The sequence below is a fragment of the Rhipicephalus microplus genome, chromosome 10, assembly GCF_043290135.1.
Source record: "Rhipicephalus microplus isolate Deutch F79 chromosome 10, USDA_Rmic, whole genome shotgun sequence".
In the NCBI taxonomy this organism is placed as follows: Eukaryota; Metazoa; Arthropoda; class Arachnida; order Ixodida; family Ixodidae; genus Rhipicephalus; species Rhipicephalus microplus.
This window is the reverse complement of record NC_134709.1, coordinates 12,860,450-12,879,304: the sequence shown is the minus strand read 5'-3', so window position 1 is coordinate 12,879,304 and position 18,855 is coordinate 12,860,450. Positions and strand designations below refer to the sequence as shown.

Below are 18,855 nucleotides of genomic sequence, written 5' to 3'. Positions count from 1 at the left end.
GTACCGACAAGCCATTTCTAACTTTTAATTTTGTGTTAGATTCAGTTCTTGAGGCTTGCTAGATACTCTACTATAGTACTAACTTAAATTGCACAATGCCAGCTTCGATGCATGTGTGTGAAAGTTATGTCAGAGCAGAACAATGTGATGTTCTGACACTTGCTGCAGCTCGCTCAGTAGTCTGTTATGTTGCTGCTCACTGCATGGATAGGTGTGGCAGCAAAGCTTGAAAGTGATTAAAAACTTAAAGCAAAACCTATTGATGCATAGCAATAATGCAATGTACAATGATATTCCTTCAAAAAATATATACAAACTTGAGTACCATGCGAGTTACAGAGTTTGTTTGAAGGAAACTAAACAAGAGGCAAGAAATGACCTTTTACAAGCATATTCTGATTTCGCAAAACCGGAAAGCACAGTTCTTGCCGCGAAATAATACCTGGAAAGCTAGGAGATGTGTAGAAAGGTGTGTTTTCTCAAAATCAAAAAAGAACAATTGAAAAAGATATCGCTATTGGGAACAACTAAAAAGAATGGCATTTTTGTCTAGTGATTGGTGTAGATATAAATGCTGCGCTAAATGTAGCTCCACTACTATGTTGCACGGGAGCCCAGCGATTCCCGTCTGTAGAGTTCCCACTTCTCTGTTTACTAAACCGCCGATGAAGCTAATGTTTAAGGTAAGTACGTATGGTTTGCCCGGTATGAAAAGAATTTTGTTTGGGACATTTGTAAACTTCATATTCAACATGCGCGCTACTTTTTGGAGCACTTTATCAACTTTCTGCTTGTTACAGTTGTTGAGATATGTGCTGTCTGCAGCGGGTGCTGCGAGGTTGTGTCCCCCTTCAAATGTAGCAACCAAGCTCTGGCGAAGCGCCCGTGGGAGCTAGGAGCGATCGTGCGCTTTGCCTAATGGCAGCACCCTCTCTTCCGCAGCGCAGGAGTAAACTGCACGAGTCTGTACCATTCTTAGCGATTTTAAATTAATTATCGCAATCACCTGTTTATTGTTGTTAATTACATTATTTTAGACATTCTGTTTTGTCCTAGTTTGTAGCGTTGCAAACCTTGTAAGCTTGTAATGATCATTGAGTGTGGTCATGCCACACGTGATCTACAGATTACAAGCTGGGCCCGTAGGGGTACTACACAGATGAAAGCGACACTGTTTCGTGGTTTCCGCCCTAACTCGCTGTGACGTCATAAATTCTCATGGCGTATGATGGGGCCCACACATGGAGGAAGGAAACAACTTCCTTCCCTCGTGGTCCCACATGATTTTCTGTCGCTCATAATTGGCAACATTGTGCTGCAATACATCCAGAGACTCACGGAGGAAGGAAAGATGTGCAGAGACTTGACTTGGCAAGTTTCACGCAATTACAATGTTACCAAAATACAAAGACAAAATGCGTGACGTCACGTTGACATCCAGGTGACGTATTACAGCGCAAAATTTAAAAATAACATTTTGATTTTTTTTTGAAAAAACGAATTAGTGGTGACGTGAAAGAATAATTCATAATTTCACATTGATCTGGATAAATTTGAGCTTCTCTTGAAATAAAGAAAGTAGAAAAATCGCGTTCGATCGTGCGCCGCCGATGATGCGACTAGTAAGCTCTAGACCAGCGACGCAACGTTGGGAAGCATATAAATAAAGCGCGCGCAAAAAAAATGGATAGTTCCGTTGTTCTTTACGTAAGTACCAGTGGTGCGAGAGAAACGCTTCAAATTGGCGTGGAATAAAACTTGTTCAGGCAACAGGGGCGGCCGTCATGGCCGCGCCCTGCTAAAGTAAAAAAAAAATTCTTGTCTGACCGTGTGCCTGACAATCCTACACGGTTTTCATGGTCAGCAGCCCTGCACCAAGTACTGGCAGGCGTGATGTGAATTTCATCGAGTAGCACCGGCATGAAATGCAGTAAACGAAGCTTGATGGAACCGAGATGAGGTTAGTATTAAGCCACCGATCACGATTGTAGCGTGCAGCATTCGGCGAATCTTCGGAATCCAGCAGAGTCTGTTCAGGCTTTACATTTCACGCGCTTCCTGTACGATAGTTTCTAGCAACTAACAAACTCACTCGCTCGAGCAAAAACTGGAGCGCGAAATGATTGGTCAGATGTTTCGGACATGAAGCAGGTTTTCGTAAGCATGCACCATCGAGTCCTGGCTAAAAACGAACACCAAAAAAAGAGCACCTACTTGATGCATTCATAATCCAAACGGTGAAATGCGGATATGTCCCGAACGAGGCGCTAGTATCATGCGCGAAAGTACAAAGACGAAATGCGTCACGGAGGACGGAAAGTGAAATGCGTAATAAACATCACTGCAGTTGCATTTTGGGAACCACTCCCAATGCGCCCCTCCTCGAGAAATCGCTAAACGACTGGGTCCGTGCATTTGTCTTGCTCGCGCATGATGCGACTGACGAATCGAAAGCTTTTAGTTAACGGTTCTCGTTTCGGTCAATGCGAGTTTCAACTCGTTTATGATAATCTGAAACACCTGGATCATAACAGGGAAATTGTATAAATCAACTTTGTATCAGAAATGGCTTGGCGTACTTCATGCCACAAGCTAGCTACAAAACACAAACGTATGTTTCAGAGATGCATGCCAATCTGCCTACTAACAAATTGCAGAGGAAGAAGCTACGTACAAATAAGTTTACGGGTGATTTGCGTGCTATTGGCCGAATCGGTAGGCTCTACAGTGTGTAAGAGCTTTCACAAATTCATAAATTTCAGGAGTCGCTTTATCATTTAAACATTTGCGGAATACATGTAAAAAAAAAAACGCACCATGCTTGAGCTACTCCAAAAGGTCTCGCACAGGTAATACATCTAGCCAATAGCCATTTTTTGCTGTGTTCTCTATTGATTTGTACCACTGAATCACTCCATAGTTCTGACAGCTATCTTTAATGGAATAGCAAAATATTTGTCCCGTCATCAATGTGGGGCACATCCACCATGAAAACACTGAAGTTCAACAATGATGAACGTTACTCTAGTTGGCAGAGTAGGTGAACACGATACACCAATAGTACTGGTGGGGAAAGAAATGCAGAGGAGAAATAGAGGGTGAAATTGGCATAGGCATAAGGAACTTTACAAAGCACAGATGAAAAATCTATTGACATGGGACGTCAATGGACAAACAGTCCCGCCTTCCCCAAGGCTGCAAATACAGCCCTTCTAACCTTTCGTCACGAATCCCCCACCCAACCCACTCATTTTTTTTTTTAGCTGACTGTTTTCTTTTTCTTTTTGACTTGTCTAATTCAGCACACCGGTTCCTTCTTTTTCTCAGTTTCAGCCAGCCTTGAAAAAGACAAGACTGCTCGATGAAACATCGGCTCCAGCAACACTTCGCACTCACTAATGTTTTCTTCTCTTTAAGCTTCATCTTCCGCTTATGCCTTTTTTTTAATTTACAAAGTGAGGCAATACGGTACTATAACTAGGCGCGACTATTTACTGACGTTTTGCCCCAAGAGAGATGCCATTAACCACCACTGATCAGCTGCATTGTATCCTCTCACAATATCTCGCAGTTGCAGCTGGCGGAGGGTTGTGCCAACACCGCGCACCCTCACCCTCTTTCTGGTACTGTTTGGCTTTGGGCTGGTGCTGTTCATCTACCTGCCGCGATCGTTCGAGGAACGCCTGGTCCGATCGCCGCGCCGAAGAATTCCAGTGCTGCTAGCATACGAAGGCGAAGCAGAGGTGCACACATTCTTCTGCGACACCCACACGACGCAGTGCCCACGCATCGAATTCACACCGGCATCCGGATGGCAAGGAGGGATACCGGGTGTACCTGACCTGCACCTGCTCTCCGCCCACTACGACACCCGTGTATGGGTGCACGGTGGAAAGAATCGGCATTATGTCAGGCTACTTGGTGTCATCAAATCAGAAGATGCAGACTCCCTCCGCTTCTTCTGCCAGATGTGGTGAGCACGGTGAAGCTGTTCGTGGTTGAGTCTTTCATGTTCATGCACCATTATAGATTGTAGGGAGACTTACCCACAGAAAATGGGTTGAAGTTCTATTTATATTATGAATTAGCTCATGCTGCATTAAACATTTGATGCAAGTCCTACTGTAATGTTCTGCATGCTTTGTTTATTACTTGATATGACCCCTACTGAAACTCTTACAATATTCCTCATGAATGTTTTGATTATAATGTAATATGCATGTTTATTTGAACGTTGTATGTTGTCGTGCCAATGTAAGGGTCTTCAGGGATTAAGTTAAGCTGCCTAGAGCAGCTTTTTGTCCTGAAGACCATTCTGAAGTTTCTGGAAAAATGAACTGTTGATTGATTGACTGAAACGGCGAGATTTGCCTGGTAGCTATGGAGATTTTTTCAAGTGAGTGCCATATTCATGCCGGTTATTAATATGCAGGTACCAGGAGCTGCCACATCCCATAGTTGTGGAATCCGATCGCACCGAAATATGGCTTCCAGCGTGGGATGGGCGTGCCCCGCCTGGCCGCTATTACCGGCCTTTCGTCTTCTCCTGCCCTGTGCCATTTAACGTCTCTAGTCCTCTCAGCACTGGTCCTGCCAATGTTTCGCTCGTTGCCGAGCCGTGTGCCTGCCCTCCCAATTCTCTAGCTCTCTCGAAGACTCCTGAGAAGGACCCGAAACGTGGGATTGCAGTGTGTGTTAAGGGGCTAGACTTCTCTGAAGACATCTCTGCCCGCCTGGTGGAATGGCTAGAGCTCCAGTTTCTTCTAGGTGCCGACACGGTGTTCTTCTACATCTTCCAGGTAATGCTTAGGGCAGTCTTAAAGGACCAGTAAATAGGCTCCAACTTTTTTTTACACCCCTCAAACGTGCTCGCCAATTAGTACAATAGACCGCAGCGATCAAATTTTCTGAATGTTACAGTGCTGCGCGCAGCACAAAACCTTCATTTCGAAAAAACAATTCCTGCGCCCCTTTCCTTTGGCTGTCACAAAAGTGTCACCGTGCACCTTACGAGTTTACTGGTGTCTTAGGACTGCCTGATTCAAGCAAGTAGTGTCAAAACTATTGGTCATGCTGACTGTTTTTGGCTTTCCATTTGTGGAGGATATTGCGTTTTGAGTCGTGTGCCATGATTTTGTAAAAGTGCAGCATCTTCACAAAAGGTTTCCTCGATAAACGTTGGAAGTTTATAATCCATAACTTTTGTGTAATGGAAAAGGAGAAAGTAAGCATGATGACATATACACAGAAAAAGATCCACAAAAGCTTTGGGTGGAAAGAGTGCCTTGTTCAAGTTTACAACAAATCAGGTTTATGCAAATGCAGCTAATAAGTGAAGTTGTTACCATGTACACGCACAACAAAAATGAGAACTTAAACACTGTATAACTTGGATATAATTATTGACAAATAAACTCTACAAAACACAATAAATGAAATCACACATTGTAAGTTGAATAACTATAAAAATAAATTCCTTTTTTAAACTGCCGATAATATGAGAGAGCTCGTTGTTTACAATTGACATTTAGTTCTCCAATATTGTGCACGTGTTTTTCAGAATGAAAAAATGCAACTTTGCAGCTGCCAATATCTAACGTATCACAGCTACAGTGCACGTAGCTGGAAATCTGCCTCTATAGTATAAGCTTTTGAATTAACACTCACTCAAGCATACAACTTCTCGCAAAGTTTATAATTGCAAGCATGACGGTTCCACATAGAGTCTGTCCATGTAAGCTTTTGTGTTTGTTTTGAGTGCTTGGATTTTTTTTAAAGTACAATTGGTACAATTCTCAGTACAGAATTCGAAAGCTGTAAAATTGCAATTTTGAAGCCATAGTATGATGCGATGATTAAGTAAATACCTACAAAACACTATTGTAATCACTGTTGAGTATTTTATGAGGTTCCTGCGGCTGCTTTGTGATGTACACAAGTAAATAAATGCACAATCCAAGTTTTCATTTATATAAGGGCTCGGTTACACCTGCAGCTACCACTGTTTATGTGACCATTTTTGACTGGCCTTCAAGAAGTAACTCTGCCCATCTTACTGTTCACACCTCGTGCGGACCATACCGATTGTCGCACACAATTCAGAACTGCTCACATTGCCATGGCCCCATAAAATAAGGCGGCATCCTGTTTCTGCATATCCAATTGGTTCAGAAATTTGTGGCTGCAGTTGTGTCACGGAAAAATTTAGCAGCTAGTGACTGATCTAAAGTAGTCACTTTGCGACCTCAGTGGCCATTTGCAACCGTTTGTGACAAAATGCTCTGTGACTAACTTGGTGGTGCGACCAGTGCTAGTTGCAGGTGTGTACTAGCCTTTAGCATTTGGTAGGTAACGGCGAATTTGGCTTGCAGGTGCATCCAAAGGTGGACCTCATCTTGCGCTACTACCGCCGGTTTCGTCGTGTCCAATTCGAAAGAATCCAACTGCCGGGTTCGGACGAGCCGCACATTCCAGCCAAGCGGAGGCAGTACCTCGCTAACAACACGTGGCAGAAGCGCCGGCACGAACTGGTCCCTTACAACGACTGCTATTACCGACACATCCCGACCCACGAGTTTGTCCTTCTCATCGACATCGACGAAGTTGTTCTGCCGCGCCGGCACTCAACGTGGCAGGAGCTGCTCGACGACATCGTCTCCGCCAAGCCTAAAATGCTGGCGACGTATGCCTCCCTGGCCGTGCCCAACACCTACTTTTTCGACCACTTTGAGCGCGAGAAGAGCTGGTCCTGGTTTCTCAGTCGTGTTACGAGATCAGCCAACTTCACCCGGCCCGGGTTTGCGGTGAAGAGTTTCTTTACCACAAATTCCTCCCTGGCCGTGTTTAACCATTACACTCTTGTCCCACTCTATGGGAAGCTCCAGCGAACCGTCCTGTTAAGCAAGAAAGACGTGCAGCTAAACCACTACAGAGCGAAATGTCCTGCTGAAATGGAAGCCCTCTGTAAGGATGACTACTTCCGCTTTACTGTGAAGGATAAGACGTTATGGAAGCTCGAGAGCAAGTTTCTGAGTAAAGTTAAAGAAACAAAGGAAGGTCTGAGAACAAAGTTTCTTGTTCATGTTGGAAAAGAGGGCACCAGTTAATGCCGTCACAAAGTACCAGTTGACTCAATTTCTGTAGTGCAAAGTGTCATAATTAAGAATTCTGCGCTGAAGCCAAATGAGGCCAAGTTAGATTATACTTTAACATAGAAAACTTTTGCTCTTAAGACTGCTAGAAAAGGTTGCGAACGAAATCTAAGAGCGAAAAAGGCCGTTCATGAGTTAAGTTTCCGTATTGTACCCACATTAGCAATATCGTAAACAAAGGTCATGTGAGGAATCTGAAATACTTGGTATAACTTTACTTTAGCAATAATGAATTTTTAAATATTATTCAAAGACCAACAGCAACAAAATTTGGGTAAAGCTTAAGGGCTGGACAGTGTCCTCTCTTCCTTGTGGTCAGCGGATGTGACACAAATCTCAGACCACGCCACGAAGATGTTTAGCGCAGTGCAATTCCTTGCGATCTCCGAGGTAATTTCCAAGAGTCGACCACACTGGTTCTTCTTGCAGGGCGGACTGTATTTTTACAACTTTGCTTTTAAAATTGTAAATATTTGGTAGCGTTTCGTTATCCATCCACTCAAACTTCAAACTGTACAACTGAACACGGGGGGCCGTTTTGAACCTACAAGTCACAAACCGAGCTTTTATGCATTTTTGAATTTGCTTGCGGTGGGCCTTTATAAGGCAACAGATGTCTTGCTTTTGTTATGCTCACTGCACCTTATCATGAGTGCAGCATTTAAAGAACAGTGTGCAAAAGTACCTTTTCACCTCACCCAATCCGGCCATGCCATCTCTTATCAAAAATGTGATAAGAGTCACCAGGTACATAGTGTAGGCTTTCTGTGATAGTGAATAGCAAACATGATAGTTTTGGTGCTGCTAAAAACTCGAACTAGTGAAGAGACAACAGAAGTCTGCATTTCTCAAGCTTTTACATCCACTTATCATACTTATGTTGCTTATGATATTTTAGTCATGACAATGAGCTTAGTCCATAGATCAATTTCCATAAGTGCCGATTTTGGCACTACGTGCATGTTAGAATGCAAGTTTGTGAGAAAAAATTCGCAATTACTATAAAACACTGGCATGCAGACTGTCAGAATAGCTAAGGCTGTACTACTGATACTTTCCTTCAACATACAGAGAGAAATGCAGGAAGAGCCCTTCATAATGTAGACATCACTCAGATTATAAGAACAATATTTACGATTCTAAAACTCGCAAAGGTAAAATTCCAAGTTCTCAATATTTTTTTTACTTATAGCCAGCTGCAGAGATGGAGTTGCGCTCTCCCCACATGTTCGATCAGGAAAACCACCGGTGGACTCGAGGCACCACTTTAGTTTCGTGCCACAGAGATGGGTCCAGCCCTTAGCCAAGAGACTGGATTTTATCCGCCATTGCAGTGTCTAACACCATGTGCCCATTTTTGTGCAGCATTACTCACTGTCAAATCACGGGCCATTACACCCACCTGTCTGGCCTAGAGCAGGATTTATTTATTTAGATATTGTGTTTCTCTATGACAAGATCACAGTAATTGGAAGGGATGTCTTTGCAGCGAATGCTTTGACAGGGGGACTTGGGCAATGTTACAGGGTTACTGAAAAACCTTTCCAACTAATCCAATGACCTCAATATCAGAGTCAGTACCTCACAAATTGGTTGCCATGCAAACTTCTTGAATCCGCCAAGAACGAACAGAGGTATAGGGATGTCTCGCAGCACTTGAGCGCTCCTTCTTTTGTCTCGTTCAGACCAGCATGCTTGAAGCTACACGGGAAAGAATGGCACGAGCCAAAAGACGAGGCAGGCCTCATCATCACAGTATGGTGGTTTTGGCCTCTCTAAATGCCCATTATACTCTCTTGCTCGAGTGTGTGCGTGTGTGTATTCTTTATATTTTTAACCCTCTTGTTCTTCCTTCTTTAAGCTTTTGTTCTCCCTTTCTCAGTGCAGGATAGGAAGCACAAATAATTTTCCCTGGTTAACCTCTATGGCTTTCACTTAAGCTCTCTCTCTTGGCATGCTGGACACCAGAATTGTTATCACCCTCAACTGGGTAGAAGAATTAGCATCGGCACCAGTCAGAGTGTATACCAGTCGCATGGAGAATTTTATAGATTGTAATCAAGTCTAATTGGGATAAGTTTTCTAGATTGTGACATACCCTCTTATACAGCTTACATAAACAAGCCCATTGCGATCAAGAAGTTTCATCATGATTAAACATGGCCTGTGGTTCAAAAAGAGGAGGGCTGTACTGCAGATTCACCCAAGTAATGCTAAAAAAAAATTATCACTCTCTAAGTCTGTTTTGGCAACCCAATGAGCTCGTTTGCACTTGACATCTAAAGGGTCCTTCATCCACGTCTGTTTAGGCTTCTAGCATCGACAAGTAGTAGCCTTGACAAAGTAATGACTAGACATCCATATGCCTTTTTTCCCTTCATCCTACATCATTTTAAGAATGCAAAGTTACTTGCGGACATCAGCAGAGCCATTTTGGTGACTTAATGCAATCTCAAATGTTTTTCAGCATGTAAATTGAAACTGTGGTTTATTTTTTTAACTACATCCATTGAAGTGATATGATGAACAAAGTCAATTTTGATGTGTGCCATTATCTACTTGTGCTAGTAGACATGATTTTTTTATAATGAACTTTTTCATTACTTGTTCATAATTTAGTGGATACCATGGGCAGCTGTTTTAACTCTCCCCTGCAATGAAAATGTTTTTACCGGTGGCCATGGAGCCCTGAACAGTGCCTTACCAGCATGGACAAGCTGTGTTGATACCAGTGTTTTTGTAGGGAATGAGTGTAGATGTGTAACCACATGTCATGATGCCAGCTGTATCCATTTACTTGGCCATGTTTGACCTTTTGTTACTTTTTTAATGGCATGCCTTTTCATGCTTGTGTGTATCTCGTCTTTAAAGAATCTCACATACGTAGTTGCCTTTTTGTGCACTTTTAGCAAGAAAGATTAGCATTGCCTTTCTTGGTTCTTGTTCAGACAACCACTGTGTGAAAATTGATGCAGCTTTTGAAATATATCTACATATTTACACTTTGGTCATTGCTGTGTCATTTTAATGCTCACTTCAAACCAATTTCGAGTGTTACTGCAGTAACGACAATCCACTTGTTGACGTAAACATCAGTTAGCGTTGCTGTAAAACGTAGTCGACGAGAGTTGCGATGTGGGCTTGTTGGCGACGCATTTGATAGAAATTTATGTAGCGCGAAGCAAAATATGGAAACAGGAAGGCACAGATGAACCTGTCCATCTTTGCCTTCCTGTTAAAGTCAACAAATGGTGACTTTTACGATGTAAGCATGAAAAGTGACTATCAACAGCGAGTGATGCGAAAAATCGTCATCATGTGACGATGTCATCCTATACTGTCACAGCACGCAGAAATTTCTTGGTCAAAGCTGAGAGAACCCCAAAAGCACTCTGTAAAATCATGTTAGGTGCAGAAAACATCTAAGTGGGGCAATCGGTACAGTCAACTTGGAAGAAAGAGAAGGTGCTTTTCTCTTTAAAGTAATCACAGGCAAATGGGACCATGTGTGTTTTTTTTTATGTTTAAAACCATGCTCTACACTACAGAAATAGCATGCTTTCAACATCAAATAACGTACATTTTTTTCATGTTCCTTTAAATGAGACAGAAGTTAAAGGTTGAGGACAAGAAGTCATGAAAGGGGACCTGCAACACTTTTTCGAAGTAAATAACCATTGAATGGCTTCATTACAGTTTATTACATCAAAATTGACTGTTTTCAAAATTTTCAGGATCTGTCAATCTCTTTCAGCAGATCTTTCAGGATCTGCTTTCTCTTGTTCTGACAAGTACGTTGAAAGCTGAGCTGAGAGGGATGACATTGGCAAAGAAGTCATGTGATATGTCATGACTTGGCCAATAGGATTTGAAGAGAAGACTTCCTTTACCATGGCCCTCATGAATACAAGCCCCATATTTTGAAACAGTGGCCCCCAACAGTTTCTCATTGAAGTTCCAGCTAGGCACTTCCCTCACATCTACATTTACCAGGACAGTATTCAAGGATTGAAATGCGACATTCTTTATCATTACAGCAACTACTATGAAAAATCGCTCACAACCGCACCATGTCAGTGCAAATCTGGCCGCTAAAGGTAATGCTTGCTATGATTTTTTTTTCTGTCAGAATTGGGCCAATATAAGACAAAGCATAGATTTTGACAATGAGAGTACGGGCATAACTATTCCTAAATTCTCACATTTCAATGTGCGATCACTGCACATACTGCGCTCCTCGTAGTGTAAATTTCTAATGACTAAAGAAAGGACGTCAAAATCAAACTGTAAAAGTGCACAGAGCAAATGTTAAAGGCCACCTGAAGAAAATTTTCGCTTTGACCAAGTTTGTTGCATACACACACCACATTCCATCAGTTTCAGTTTATTATCGTAGCATTTGAAAGCAATCAACTTTCTCTGTGTGTGAAAGAAAGTCCTGGTTAAAATCTTGAAAAAAAAAGAAAAAAGGATATTGGCAAGGTTCCAATTATCAAAGCTTCCGATGAATCGGATCAGTCTTGTTTGCCAGGAAGTGACATTGCTATTTGGAAGTTGGTCAACTGAGAAGAGGACATCACAACCTTCCAAACTCTCTATGCAGTCGGTTATTTCATTTCATCAGGTTCTAATATGCATAGGCAGATCAGACAATCAAGTGAGAGTGCGAAAATGAAGATATGAGATGTAAACTTCATAAGCAGCAAACAAAAAACACGAAAATCAGAACAATTATTACAGAAGCTGTAGAGCTAAACAAGGCACGTGATTTCTATTCAATATTAATGAAACATGGAGTGTTGCAAACATATGCAGGCTTGCTGCACAAGGTGGGTATGATGAGTTAGTTTGACAAGAAATGTTACATTAGTAAGGTACAACTTTTAAAAGAAGTGGCATTTCCACCTCACAGAATTTCTTAAATAAAAAAATTCGAAATTGCAATTTCCTAAATTGGGAAAAAATGTCTTAAAAGATTCACATCGATGGTGTTCGTATTGATGACAAGATGCCATTGCAGCACATGTTAATATCCATTCTTGCAGCGTGTTTTCTGTTCTTTTAAAAACAATGTTAATCCAGCTATTGTCGCTATGCTTCTTGACCAGAAGACAAAAGCAGCACGAGGCCCAGGTGACCTTTCAAATGTTCATCAATATTCTGAAGCAGTTGCCCCATTTCTTGCATACATTTTTGGCCGGATGACTAGTGAACAGCATGTGTAAAGTGCGCACTCAAGAAAGGGGACATTGCACTTACAAATTATTGTCCAACTTTCAGGCAATTTTTGGAGCAGCAAAATGTCACTTGTAAAGCACGAAAATCCAAATTTCGAGCAGGTTATGGGGAAAAAAATTATTTTTATCAAGAAATCACAAATTTGGAGCAGTATAATAAAGGAGGCTTACATTTAAAAGATATGCACAAGCAATTTATTGCCTAAAACATGAACATCATCACTGCTATTTTGATTCTAGTGTTACTTTCAACCATCATCACAGTGAGAAAAACAAAGAAATCCACATTAGTATTTGCAGTGCCTGTTATATCCTTTGATTACCTGCAAGCTCAAATCGATCTGCCAAGCAGGTGACCTTCAAATTCAAGATATTTGTAAAGCAGTAAGTGGAGGTGACAAAAAAACTATCAGTTGTGTGTACGAATATTTGTCATGACTGCTGAATGACTGCTCCAAATGACTGCCAGTAATATTTGTACCCATCAGCGATCATACTCACAATCACGTGGCGTGCACACACATAATTGATGAACAAAATGTGCTGCGACCCATGATTATTGCTAAAATATCCTTCTAAATCTTAAACAGCTTTTCCGCAGCTGCGGCAAAGGTAGTTTAAGAAGCATTCCACATGAAATGGAACAATCCCAAAAAATGTTGGAACCGCTACCTCTCCCCACAGCCATTTTTTTAATTTACAGTGGAATTAGGTTTAAGAAACAACTAGAGTTCAACGGCTCACCAGTTTAGGGTTCACTACGATCCGGTGGGCTCCAGGTGAACTGCAGCTTGCAACATTCATGGAGCGAGAGAAAATACCAAGAGGGAGAGGAGGCAGAAAGATGCCCTTTCCCTCCTTCCTCCTGGAGTTTTGAACACCGTTTCTTGTAGGCAGCTTGAAAGAAATGGTGCCTACGGTTGCTGCTGCCAGATACACCTCTCCCCGCCACCCTTCGCCTATACACCCCTCTGCAAAAACTTATGGACCCGAGATGATGGGATACGAAGCAGTAGTGATGGACCCGGCAGTAGTATGGACCCGGCTGAAACAGGCGTCGACGCAGGAGCTGGAACAACGGTGTGAAGTGAAACTTGGTGTAGCATTTACTCGTGCAAATGTTTATTTGAAACGCAAGGACACGGGAGACGTGTTAGGTCTTGTGTAAGTTTCATCGCAGATAAACGAGTTGAAAGGGTGCTTCCACTTGACGTGCGGTCAGTCGAGCATTGTGGGCAGTGGTGAGGGTGAAGCGAGATAGAAGTGTGTTGCGAGCGGGCGGAGGAGCAACACCACCTAGGTGTGTTGGGAGGATCCGGCAGCTGCCGCTGGTAAGGGATAGAGTGACGTCAACATGTAGCTGCAACCTGACCTACTTGGCATAATTCCAACAACTGCGGTGGGGGAACGCGGTGCAGCGCCTTGGCACGGAGACACGACAGACAGCATTACACAGGCTGGTCAAAGAGCTGCTTCGCATCTAAAAGTTCCACAGGCGCCCTTGAGCGCCACGTGCTTTCGCGAGCCTCGGCAGGCCAATCTGTCACACTACCACTCTCTCGTCGAATTTTAAAACTTGGACATGATATTGGCCGGACATGATACTGGTCAAGTCTGCGGAGGCTGTGCATGCTACCCATATAATGGATATTGCTGCTCTTAACTATCGTGACTGCAAAGGCAAAGGAAAGCTCCCTACCTAAACGCCAGGTGTTGGCAGGGCCCACACTAGTCACGTCAAAGCATGGCATCATCTGCTTATTAACGCTCCTCGTGGGCAATTAGCAGCTTTTTCTCTCTATTTGCTGTGCAGTGCTCATGTCTACAGACAGTGGCCACGTGCCTGAAATTAAGACTAGTAAGTCAGTGCTGTTGTCGTCCCCTTCATCCCTGTTGCAGCAGTAAACCCACTTTTTGTAACTTTGGAACCCTTCACCTTTTGAGAATTCATATTACTGCTACAAAGTAAATGATTACTAAGGTAAAAGAGGAAATACTAATGGGCACTGTTGCATTGTCCAAGATATTCTTTAACGAAAAAAAGAAGCACCTCTTTTTTGTGCTGCTGCACAGGAGTAGATCCAATGGCATCGTTACTGAAAAGAAAGGTCGCCTTTTCAGCATCAAGCATATTTACAACATCTCCACAAGCAATTACAGCAAGTGCACAAATGCACTGCAGCCGTAATTTTTAAACAGATGCACTGACGGTTGAATTGTCCACACTGAGCGCGAGAGAATGCCCTTTACAGTTGAAAAGTAGATGAGGGATCTACTTCCAAGCGAAGGAACCATCCGAAAAGCAGCACCTGTCGGCTGTGATCGCTGCCTAGTGCCGGTACTCGTATCAAATTTTGTCGTGCATCACTGTGAGTGGACTCCTTTTTGGAAGACTTCCTTCTACCCATTGAAAAGTGTGACGAAGCAGGGAAAGCGAGAGCAGACGACGGAGTGGCCGATCGCTGGAAGGCGAGAAAAACGAAGGAGCTCGGGCTGCAGAGAAGATTAAGAAGGGCGCGCGCAGGCGAGACAGTTTTTTTTTTTTTGGAACGCCGGCAGAACGGGCGGCAGGTTGTTGGAGAACCCGCATCTACGCGCGAGGTTCGCATACACAGGGCGCCTGTCTTCGGGACAGCGAGCGCCTCACGGTCCTCGCCTGGCAAGACCTGGGACGCGGCCTGCTGCTCTCGGAGAACCCGCACCTACGCGCGAGGTTCCAGATTGTCCACCGCCGTCGAGACGAGCGTCGCAAGGTCCTGGCCTGGCGCGGACGAGCCCTGTCTGGCTACCGGCTACCGAGCGACGGTTCGTTCACTCGGCCCTTAACCCCTGCTGCTGCTACGTCGTTTCCACACCGGACATCTACCCGACGACGATTACGTCATCACAGGGACGCAACCAGCCCACAGCCTCCTGGTCCCCAAGCACCGCCACGTGAGACAATTGACTAGTAGTGTACGCTGCCGCTTTATGCATTTCGTGTGTGTATGCTGTCAAATACAATTGTAGTGTGGTTTGTTAACGTCAGATACCGTCTCCTCCATCCGCAACGCGTCACACGCTCTGCGGCGCGACGAACCTCACCAACAAACATCACATCTGGCGTCGGCGCGACAGGACCGCTCTTATCCTATAAAAGAGCAGCGCGTCGCTTATGCGGGTCTGACGGTTGACGATGGAGACGGACAAGCTCACAGCAATTGGAAAGGAACTGGGGTTGAGCGGTCCAGGGCTAAAGCAGTGGATCGATGAGGAGCGCGTACGTGAACGAGAAGCGCGGGAAGTACGTTTAGCCGAACGCAATGCGGCAAAAGAAGCTGATGCCGAGGCACTGGCGAGGCTACAAGCAGAAAAGGAGGTTCTCGAACTAAGGTTGAAGCTCCGAGAGTTAGATGCGACAACGGGTAGCGTGACTACAGGTCAATCAGTAGAGGGTCCGCACATGGGTTCTCCTCAAAGCTACGAAAGTCCGCACAAACTCATACCGCCCTTCAACGAAGTTCGCGACGAGCTGGACGCGTACATCCAGCGCTTTGAACGCGTCGCCAGGAGCCAGGATTGGCCGCAAGACAAGTGGGCCCTTTCACTGAGCCTTTGTTTGACAGGTGAAGCGCTAAGTGTTGTTGGCAGGATGGCACCTGACCATGCCATGGATTACGCAACGTTAAAGAAAACGTTGTTGCAGCGCTTCCGGTTTACAGAGGAGGGCTACCGCACTAAGTTTCGGTCGGCGAAGCCTGAGGACTGCGAAACGGGTCGACAGTTCGCTGGGCGATTGCTAGGTTATTTCGACCATTGGCAAGAGATGGCCAAGACCGAACGGACGTACGAAGCTCTACGAGACGTTATTGTTTCAGAGCAATTCATCACGCAGTGCCACGAGAAGCTGGCAATCTTCCTGCGGGAAAGGGATTGCCGAGGAATTGAAAAGCTAGTAGAAGCTACTGATCATTATATGGAGGCGCAGGGTTTCGTCAACCTTGGTAAAGGTAAGGACGACAAGGACCATAAAAAGCCACCAGATCGAGCGCAGGCCGCACTACGGAAAGAGGAAAAGGACAAACCACATTGTTTGCTTTGTGGAAAGCGCGGTCATAAGGCCTCAGATTGCTGGGCAAATACTAAAGGGCCAAGGACAAAACCAGCCTTCTGCGGAAAATGTAGACGTAGTGGGCATAGCAAAGAGGACTGCCCTAACAAGGGAAGCGGTAAAGCCTCGTGCCTGAAAGAGCAAGCAGAAGGTCCGAAAGCATCAAACCAGGAGACACAGGCTTCCCGGCAAGGTACTGATTGCTCGAAACGTACGAGAATCAAGTGGGAGGACAAGTCTATGCCTACGGCCGAAGGCGTCCTTGAAAACCAGCCCGTTACGGTCTTACGGGATACAGGATGCGACTCGGTTATTGTGAGAAGGTCCCTTGTACCAGTCAGCAATCTGACGGGGAAAGTTTCCTCTGTGTGTCTTCTTGATCGAAGGGTACTGAAACTGCCGGAGGCAGACGTGCGAATTATTTCACCCTTTTTCTCAGGCAAGACTCGCGCGATCTGCATGGATGACCCACTGTATGACGTCGTTCTGGGAAACGTCCAAGGGGTCCGTGACGCCTCCGATCCTGATCAAGATTGGAAAAGACACCTACGTCCAGCTAGTCCGATGAAAATATCATCTAGGGTGGGAGCGGACGACGGATCGCTGACTGGATCTTATACTACAGATGCATTCACTTCGGTTGCGAGGCAATCAAAGGAAAACGAAGTCGCCGCGACAGTCGGACGGAGTTCTCGTCGCCTGCCGGTACCAACAATAAGTCCCCTAGATATGAGTGCACGTGACTTGCAGAAAAGTCAGAGGGATGACGCTAGCTTACAGAAATGCTTTGAGGCCGTCGATAAACCCATCCAGACCAGGTTTGCCGAGATTCTTTTCTTTACAAAAGAAGAAATTCTATACAGGAGGTACAAGCTCAGATCGAAGAGAGAAACTGAACAACTTGTTGTACCTACAGCCCTCCGCCATTGTGTAATGCAAATGGCTCATGAAGGAATTCTTGCGGGCCATCAGGGTATAAAACGCACAACAGACCGTATCCTCGAGGAGTTCTATTGGCCAGGGGTACTTTCTGACATCACACGATTTGTGAAATCGTGCGACACGTGCCAGAGAACTTTCCCAAAACACTTAGTTGGGCGAGTACCGTTGGGTAAAACCCCCGTCATTGATACACCGTTTAAGAGAGTGGCCATTGACATTGTGGGACCATTATCTCCCAAGTCAGAAAAAGGGAATAGATACGTTTTGACAATGGTGGACATGGCAACGCGGTATCCTGATGCGGTGGCGCTGCCAAGCATTGAAACAGAAAGGATCGCTGAAGCACTGTTGGAGATGTTCTCGCGAGTGGGGGTACCTCAGGAAATCATCAGCGACCGAGGCACGTCTTTTACGTCCCACCTAATGCGCGAATTCAGCAGGCTTCTATCCTTCACACAGTTGCCGACGACACCATATCATCCCATGGCAAATGGTCTTGTCGAGAGGTTCAATGGCACACTTAAACGAATGATAAGACGAATGTGTCAAGAGTGCCCGAAAAGTTGGGACCGGTACTTAGCGCCTTTACTTTTCGCATATAGAGAAGTTCCGCAGTCAAGTTTGGGCTTCGCCCCGTTTGACTTACTGTATGGCCGTTACGTCAGAGGGCCCATGTCAATATTGAAAGAGATGTGGACTGGTAATCATCTAGATGATGAGACGAAGACCTCGTACGGCTATGTAGTTGACCTGCGGAGACGTCTTGAAAACACTTGTCGTCTAGCCAAGGAGGAGCTGCAGAAAGCCAAACTTGTGCAGAAGAAGCACTATGACATGAAGACTAGACCACGGCGTTTAGCTGTTGGAGACAAGGTGCTGCTGCTACTCCCGTCGGACAACAACAAACTGATTCTAACATGGAAAGGGCCTTTCACAGTTCTAGAGAGGAAGAATGACGTGGATTACGTTATTGATTTAGGAACGCGAACATCTCTGTTTCACGTCAACCTCCTCAAAAAATATCAAGAACGACCATCGGTACCACAGCCAACAAAAGAAGCGTCAGTCGCGTGTCTGGCTGATGATACTGAGCACGACGATCTACCATGCGTACCTTTTCAGCAAAAAGAATCTGCTGCCGATGTGAACATATCGGAAGCACTCTCTACTAAACAGCGCACGCAGATCGCTAGAATACTGCATACCTACGAGAATGTATTCACCGACATTCCCGGCAGAACACATCTCACCCAGTGCAAGTTGAATGTCGCAACGGATACACCAGTGAACATACGGCCGTATCCACTACCGTTTGCTACCAAAGAGGCAGTTCAACAAGAAATTAGAGACATGCTGAAGCAAGGCATCATCGAGCCATCTGAGTCTCCCTACCAGTCGCCGATAGTAGTTGTCAAGAAAAAAAACGGGACAATAC

At 44.6% G+C, this 18,855-nt stretch overlaps 1 protein-coding gene across 1 annotated transcript; it reads left to right on the top strand.

The window, feature by feature from the left end:
* The first annotated feature begins 1,820 nt into the window (after positions 1-1,820).
* On the top strand, positions 1,821-7,436 carry LOC119181929 (uncharacterized). Its single transcript, XM_037433177.2, has 4 exons — positions 1,821-1,960; positions 3,572-3,973; positions 4,433-4,799; positions 6,372-7,436. Exons 1-4 carry the CDS (start codon positions 1,956-1,958, stop codon positions 7,104-7,106), a joined length of 1,509 nt encoding a protein of 502 aa, XP_037289074.2. The 5' UTR covers positions 1,821-1,955; the 3' UTR covers positions 7,107-7,436.
* Positions 7,437-18,855: the final 11,419 nt, after the last annotated feature.

Excerpts from the sequence above, each read along its gene's own strand:
- LOC119181929 (XM_037433177.2), top strand. Across the intron at positions 3,974-4,432 it reads CGCTTCTTCTGCCAGATGTG|GTACCAGGAGCTGCCACATC; the intron begins GTGAGCACGGTG and ends ATTAATATGCAG. Across the intron at positions 4,800-6,371 it reads TGTTCTTCTACATCTTCCAG|GTGCATCCAAAGGTGGACCT; the intron begins GTAATGCTTAGG and ends TTTGGCTTGCAG.